Below are 8388 nucleotides of genomic sequence, written 5' to 3' on the forward strand. Positions count from 1 at the left end.
ATTCAGCTGCTGGGCATTGGGACTGTGGTCCAGACCTCACCCTCAAGCCTCTCATTATAATCACTTAGCCGCCACAAACACCTCCAGCCCTTCACAGCCACTGTGCACTGTGTGTTCTAGTGAGACTTAACACTTCCCACCACTCTAAGATGGAGCTTCTGGGTGCCCGACTGCCCTTCACCCAGTTTCAGGAGGAAAAGTACCAGATGCTGGAGCTGAACCAGCGCCTCGAATCGTACTTAGGCCGTGTGAAGCTTCTGGAGGAGGAAAACAAGCTTCTGCGAGAGGAGATCCACACTCTCAAGAGCAGCAGGGTACCACCGGGCCAGCGCAAAGCTCAAGAAGAGGCTCTCAGCCAGGCCAGGAGGATGTTGGAGGAGGCCTGGAGGAAGAAAGACCATGTGGAACTGGAAGTGGAGAACTTGATAGAGGATATAGAGGTGGTGAGTATTCAAAGACAGAAGGCGAAGAACGCTCAGGCTGAGGCACAGAGACAACTCATGGAGAGCAGGAAGGAGCTGGAAGAGGAGGGTAGAGCTCAGATTTGGCTTAGGGAGAAGGTTGGCCAACTTGAGAAAGACCTCTTGCTACAGATGGAAGTCCACCAGGAGAACATGGAAACCATGCAGGCCTCTCTGAAAGAGACAAGACAAGTCTTGATGGCCCCACAGCCCACTCAAACTGTCAGCATCCCAGACCTGGGACAAGAGTACAGCCACAGAGCAACTCAAGCCTGGCAGGAGGCAACCAACAACTATCAGAGACTGGCTGGACGTCTTGAGGAAAGTCTGAACCAGACCAAAGCCAACATGGCAAAGAATCATCAAGAGAAGAGGGAAAACCAGCATCAAGTTCAGCATCTGGCAAAGGAGCTTGAGAGCACTAAGACTAAGAGGCAGATGTTGGAGAAAAATTTAGTGCAGCAGAAAGAAGAGCATAAACAGGAGCTTCAACATTTTCAGGTTAGAATTTAAACTTATGGACTTTGTTGTTCAACCAATTCAGATTTGGTCTTAATTTACTCGCCCTCATGTTGTTGCAACCTATAGGATATTTTGGGAAATGTTTAATCTGTTTTTGTCCATGCGATGGGAATTGTTGGGGTCCAAAACAACACTGGACCCTGCTTTCATTTCAGGGACAAAAAGTACTAAGATATTTTTCAAAATTTGTGTTCCACAGAAGACAGAGGGTCATACAGGTTTGGAACAGGACATATTTATTCATCTGGGTTCTTTAAATTTAAAAAAAAAAAATATATTGCAATTTTCCACATTCTCTTCACTTTAAGTGATGTTTTATTAACAAATTTCGGGAGGAGCACGCGCGGATAATTAACACGGCCAATTCACCATCAGCAATCACTCAGTCTATCCCATCAGCCGAGAGAGAACTTCTATAAATAGACCAAGCCATCTTACCTTCATTCTCTCTACAGTTTTCAGCATCCCACCTCCACCCCAACTCCTCACCATCAGCCCGCTCCTACCCCAGCGTGGGGAGGAGCTCGGGGGGGAGCGCTCTGGGTCCGGGCTAAATGCCGAGCTCGGACCCCTCTCCCCGGACAGGAGGAGTGCCCCGGGTTCGGGAGTAATTCACAGAGCTCGGAGCCCTCTCCCCGGACAGCACGCCAAATACGCATAAACCTTAAACTCTGTTCATTATACGCAAGGGCGAACTCGTGAATATATATTTTTGAAGAAAACATGTCTCATATCTTTGCACAGGCCCACGTAGATGCGCTGGAGTTGGAGAAAGACAGCCTGGGGCAGCAGATAGATAGCTTGATGGTGGACAGACAAAACTTGCTGCAGGTCAAGATGTCTCTTGGACTGGAGGTGGCCACATACAGGTACCTGTCTTCAGTCATCATCAACACCAGCAAAATACAACCTTTCTTTTTTATAATCTTCAGAACAATCTTTACATGAAGTAAAACACGCATATAGCTCTCTCCATTTCCTCCCTATGGGATTCCCCTGCGCTTTGGGATTTGTAGTTTATGGAGGCCCAACTAATATGATCATGCATCATTGGCTCTAAAAAGCATTTCAGGCACCCAGAGAGGGGTAACTTTAGATCAGTCAATCAGAATGGACCCTTTACATTTCCCACCCGACACTGACCCTGATCCATCTGCTTGGAGGAGGGGCAGTGAAACAGGGGGTGGGCTATTCATTAAATAACATCCTTCAGATTTCACCGATTTATGTCTGTCGAGGGCAGACCGAAATAAATTTTGACCAAGCCTTTTAGCTGTTGCTCTTTTCATGGTCCTCCATATCATGCAGTTGCATTGCATTAGATGCACAGGTACTAGGAAGGATAGGGATGGGGGTATTAAATATGTGAAGTTATTCAAAATGTGTATATCATTTATAGTGCATATTGTTACAATATGATGTGCATGTCTCTTTCAAGTCTTTTTGAGTTTTTGAATACATTTGTATGTAATAAAAAAGAAAAATGCACATTTGTTTTTAAAAAATGTATTGTGTGATGTTTTTTGTAAATTACAATACATGCATTTGGCAGGATACCTGTTACATTAAGTGTGTGTGTCTGTGTACGTTTGCAAATTCCAACCCTTGCAATTGTTCAATGCTGCATGTAGGAGGTAAATTAATTGATGCCAGACCAAATCCTGCAGATGGGCTGACAATGAGAAATCTGACATGCTATTTGCATAACAACAGAACTAAGCACAAGACTGCAGCTCAAGAACCTGACTCCATCTCATTTAACCCACCCCTCACATTAAAGAAACTGCTGTGATGCTGACAGATATTCTGTTGCTTCTTTCCAGAGCTTTGCTGGACAGCGAGGGCCTGAGAATTGACAGACCAACAACAAAAAAGACCAGCTCTGCTTTCTTTTTAGGTAACATTCTTTTTTCTTTTAAATAAATAAATATTTTTTCCCATTTTTTAAATTGTTATTATTGTTTTTACTAAATAGTGATGGCAAGAATCAGATTTTTTTTAATTAATAAATATAAAAACTAACAATGGCTCTATAGAATAAGTGAACAAAATTCAGCCTCTATAGATTTTTAATCTGAACACAGATCTCCTTTCCCTAAATACTGCTGTGCTCTGAGCTGGTTAAATGATTAGTACTTTGTGACATTGTGTGCTTATTGCATGGTGAGGTATCTGTCTAAGCCTGTAAATCTAGCTTCCTGTGCTAGTCCCATAGGTCACTGTAGCAGATGGCTCCACTTTTCAGTAATGCAGTCCTGGAAAAGCATAATGAAGATCAATACATCTCCATTACGGCTCACTCACAGTTCACGACTAGTGTGTATTCTGATAACTCCCCTGGGAAGCAGATCAGGGGTCTATGTCTGTCTGTTTCATACTATCTCCACTATCTCTTTAGCCTGGGACTTTATCCATCAACCACATTTTTTCCAATAGCATCATAATTATCAGGGCATGGGACATCAGCCATATTTTGATGCATTACGATCTGTTTTTTTTAAGTGTATTTAAGTATTTTTTTAAGGATCTGTGTTTTTTTTGTATCAAAAGCTTACAGCGCAACCAGTGTAGTCAGAAATCCTGAAACAATGACTTTAAAGAGTCGCTTCAAACGCATACATCATACAACAAACTATGAGACAAATCAGTATAGCTACTTTTGAGGAACTGAGTTTGTTACTTTTTTATGATCCTATATCTCTACATATCATCACCCTCTCTTTTAGATACTCATAAAACTGAAGATGCAATATAATTATTTAAAACACTAAGAGCATTTGGGATTCAGAAAATAGATCTGATGATCTGCCAAAGGTAGATTTGATCAAATAGGTCCCTGTCTGTGTGACAAAGCCTGCCTCACCATCTTCTTGTTTCTTGTTACAGATGTGCTCTCAAAGCCCACTGGGACCCACCCAGCCTCACAGACCACTGCTGCTTCCTGCCATGTCAGCAATACTGTGTCTAAAAGTCACAGATCAATCACCTCCTCTGGTACTCTGCTGCCCAGTGCGACTCCATCATGGACTCATGCACGAGGGACTCCACAAAGAACCAGAGCCTCAGTGACAGAAAAGACAGAGGTTCATATTTCAGAGGAGACTGAGAAAGCTGCTGAGGAGTCTGTGGATAATTTGCAGAAAGAGAATGTCCATGAAGACCTGGCCCTCACAACAGCTCTCCCCAAAACAGCTGTAGAACCAGAACCACAGCTCAAACCAGAAGATATTGAGATTCAAGAGGAGGACGAATCAAAACAGTCCCAGAAAGATCAGATGGTTGAATCTGAAACGGATGCATCGGCATTGATAAGTGTGTCAGCTGATCAACCAAGTAACTTGTCCCAAACTCCGGAGATAGAAAGCTGGGCTGGGCCATTCACAGATCCTCAAGGGGTTTCAGAAGAAGGGAAGGATGAGGACACCGAAGTGTCTGTTGAAATGGCTCGGATCTCACATGCACCTAAGGTTGCTTGGGAAGAAAATAAAACCGTAGCAGAGGACGAAAAAGATGACGCCTCTGAGATGGATGTTAGATCAGAGAACATAAGTGAAAGCCACACAGATGCATATGGAGATGCGGAGAATGATAATGATATGTTAAAATCTAGCCATATCAGTGTAAACACCAATTTACTGGGTTCATCGTTCCTCCAGCAAGGAACTTTAGATTTGGTGGGTGATTTTGGCTATCATGACGATTTAATGAAGGTAGATGAACAGGACAATGTGAGCAATATTAGTGAGGAGGTAACAGAGCAAATGGACAGTGAAACTGAGGCAGCGATTGATTCAATCAATGAGTGGGACAGACAGGAAATAATTGAACCAGAGAATGAGACAAATGTGATGAGCCCTGACTCTGACGTGGAAGAAGAGGATGAAATAAACATTGATGCTAACACAAAGGATAAAACAGAAGATGAAAATGTGACTGAAAGAGAAGAAGAAGAAGAGATAGAAGTGATTAAGAGTGATATTTCTGTGCAGGATGAAGATGTAGATCATCAGGAGAGTTTAGAGAATATCGTACCGCCAACTGAACCCCATTCAGATCAGATAGTAAATGAAGAAGATCCTTTACCTGAGGAATCTGAGGGAGAAGAAGAAAACCAAGGTGAAGACGATGATTCCCCAAACATATCAGCCTCGTGCAGAACCGATCCTGGTGAGTGTGACAGCTACAGTCAGGAGAACACATTAGCAGACCCTCGGCCCTTGATTCGTTATAAGAGTGATGAGGAAACAGACGGGAACGTGCAAGACTCGCACCTCATTGGCGAGACCAGTGACAGTGAGGATGAGAAGGAAAGAATGGAAGGAGGCCACTGGAATGAGAGTGCCTCCAAACGCTTCAACACCATGGAGGATCTCACAGAAGAACCAGACATGGAGATCACTGGAGAAATGATGACAGAAGATGTTGTTTCTAAAGAAGAAGCACTAGATGGTGATAAGGCATGCCTGATGCTTCAAAGTGACTCTAAAGTCCATGAGAGTTTGGATATGGTGGAGAAAGAAAGTTCAAGAATTGAGCTCAATGGAGACCTGGAAGACGATAGTGATGTTATAACAGAGAAGAGGAAAGATGAAGATCATGACATCAAGGTTTATGAGCAAAACGAACAACCACAACTGACTGAAAACCAGCATATTCACACCGAAAAACCTGAGGATGAAACAGTCCATTCATATGAAAGTCAAGAACAAGTTGATACAGACCATCCAATCTCATTCCCTGAAACATCCCAGCAGTTTAAAAGCTCCTTTGAAACTCAATCAACTCTGACCATGTTCCAAGATACAGCTGCAACCAAAGAACCAGAAGATCTTCTGGAAGTTTCCATGCACACCAACATGGATCTCACAGACAGCCGCTCTTTGGAGAGTGAAATAAACAGTCAGCCAGACAACATGACATCAGACATTCCCAACTCAGACCAGGAAGAGGGCAATAGATCAGAAGACGAGTCTCCAAATGTCAGCCAGTGCTTTCAGAACACAAGCCTTTTAGCAGCGGCTACTATTAATGAGCAGCCATTAACCTTTACTAATGGAGTCTCCAAGGCTGATTCTGTGTCTGACGTCATCAATGTGCCTGAAGAAGTGCTCAGTGAGGAGAAGAACACTGAAGAACCTAAAGCCCCTCAGATTGATGACTGGGGGAATTCTAACATCTGGGGCACAAATGCTCCAGATGCAGCTGAGATCACACATGCATCAAGTATGGATGAAAACACATGCGTTTTCCCAGTAAACGAGACTGAGAATTTAGAAATTCCCCCCAAAAAATTAGCGGAAAACATCTTTGGAAAATTTGAAGAACATCTTGAAAAGACAGTGGAGAGCTTTTCAGAAAAAGTGCTAACTGCGAAGGATTTCGAGAGCAATAATTCAGGAGAGGAGGAGGAATTTCAGTCAAAGGAAAAGAAAAGTGAGATTCATAGCTTTTTCAGCACTAGCATGAAGGAAGATTTCTGGAGTGAGGGAAAAACAGAGATGGCAGCTACTTATGACCCTGCCGAGACTGAAGACTTAAACCAGGCAATGGTCTTTGGAGAGGAGTGGAGAGATATGGAGGGAATGCCAACAGCAAATGGAAGTCCTAAAGAACAGAGGGACATGCTCAAAGGCCAGGATGAGAGGCATAAAGATGAACAGCCAACGCAAGGCAAGATGGTCCTGTCTGATGACTCTGTTGATGAGGGGGATTCCTGGTCCTCTGGCGATGAGTAACAGCTTCGTCCAATGATGTTTTAGACCATTACGACTAAACCAAAAACATAAAAATGTAGTGATATCAATTAAATAGATGGACAGATATATTACTGAGCCAAAATTAAAATTCATGGTGGAAGACAGCGACAAAAACACATTCACATAAATTAAACTAGACAAGATTGCTCAGCACAGTGTGTGTAATTGTACAATGTGATCTCTGTAATGTGAGTTAACAGCCTGGCATAATGTGCCAGCTGTCGTCTCGGGATAAGAAAGCATTGTACTCCATGACAGCCACGGGCAGAAAGGATTCTTAAAGATTTACTTTGAAGCTTTACTTCATGCTTGTTGTTTCTGTACTAATTAGACCAGCTTTTCAATGACCTTCATCTGTCAGTGTTAAAAATAAAATACATTTGTGTATATGCGCTGACGTACGTTACAATGGAAAAACAATGTGGATTAAACTTTTACCATTCTGAATAAAGGAAAAGATTAATAAAAAGTCAAATAATTTGAGTTGGTTTTCTTTCATTATTATTTTTAATTGTACAATTTTGATCAATGATTGCTGTGTTTTAAACATTAATTTAAAGATAGATTTAGATATGTTCTAGATAAGTTCTCATTTTTATTCATCCAACCATTTCAGTTTCAGTGAATCAGAACTCCAGTTGAACAGGCTACATTCTCTAATGGTGACAGCGAATCACACTGGGATTTGGAGCCAAGCGCTGCAACCACACAATTCTGGTCTGAGAGAAAGAGGCCACACTAGAAGAAGGAAAGAATGAATAACAATTAATAATAGATGACATCACCTCCTCATTTCCCTCTGTATGCACACTGGCTCGGTGGTGCCACTGATGGGGGGTGTAATGGGCCAATGGCGGCTATATTGGATGAACACATCGGCCCTTTAACCAACACCACTTTGACCATGCAGTCGCAAAGAAACTGATGGCATAACATCTTGTATAAAATAAAATAAAAAAATATATATATAATATAATAAAAAAATAAATAGTAAAGTTCTAATATAAAAAAATAAAAGCTCTTATTCTTCAAAAGGTTAAACCTTCTATTCTTAGTTGAATCAAACAGCTAGTCAGATGACCCACAAATACAAGAAGGATTTACAGGGTCTTTTGAGAGCTAAAAGAAAAGTGAGTCAGGGCAGCAGCTGGGAGGTCAGATGCTTCAACACCTGTTTCATGTGGAAGAGGACGCCACACAATCGCCCCTGATGCAACAGCGTGCAACTCCATAACCAGCTTATTGAAGTGAAGATCTGATCCTGTTGAAATGACAGAGGTTGTTATTTAAATCTGATCTCGATGGCATTCAATGAAAGAGCTATTTGAGTGGAATGACCACAGAATCCCGAGACCACGGCGCTACAAATAAATCTCAATAAACCTGAAATGTGTTCAGAGGCTGAGTGACATTCAGCTCTCTCTGCTTCCTTTACCATCTGTCTTTGTTATTGATTGCTATTGATTATCAATGTCAGATAGTGAGTGACTGAGGGTTTTAAAGATTAGACAAGACCCCACATTCATCATTATTCTTTTAGCTTCCACATTCTAATGCAAATGCGTGACAAATCATTACTAATACTTGTTCATGCTGTTCTTTCCTCTACCAAAAATGATGTTGCTTTCTGGAGAATGAACTTTGGTTAG

The 8388-nt window shown here is 42.0% G+C and overlaps 1 protein-coding gene across 1 annotated transcript; it reads left to right on the forward strand.

Annotated features, from left to right (window-relative positions):
- LOC306887407 (nestin-like) lies at nucleotides 1-7221 on the forward strand. The gene is made up of 4 exons (XM_079445102.1): nucleotides 1-962; nucleotides 1728-1852; nucleotides 2807-2880; nucleotides 3870-7221. The coding sequence occupies exons 1-4, from the start codon at nucleotides 150-152 to the stop codon at nucleotides 6716-6718; spliced, it is 3861 nt and encodes a 1286-aa protein (XP_079301228.1). The 5' UTR covers nucleotides 1-149; the 3' UTR covers nucleotides 6719-7221.
- The last annotated feature ends 1167 nt before the right edge of the window (nucleotides 7222-8388 follow it).

Source organism: Barbus barbus, assembly GCF_936440315.1.
Source record: "Barbus barbus genome assembly, chromosome: 21".
Lineage (NCBI taxonomy): Eukaryota > Metazoa > Chordata > Actinopteri > Cypriniformes > Cyprinidae > Barbus > Barbus barbus.

Bases quoted from the DNA above. Each gene is read 5' to 3' on its own strand.
- LOC306887407 (XM_079445102.1), top strand. From the start codon at position 150: ATGGAGCTTCTGGGTGCCCGACTGCCCTTCACCCAGTTTCAGGAGGAA. The intron at 963-1,727 runs GTTAGAATTTAA...ATCTTTGCACAG, and splicing joins AGGAGCTTCAACATTTTCAG to GCCCACGTAGATGCGCTGGA. The intron at 2,881-3,869 runs GTAACATTCTTT...TTCTTGTTACAG, and splicing joins CAGCTCTGCTTTCTTTTTAG to ATGTGCTCTCAAAGCCCACT.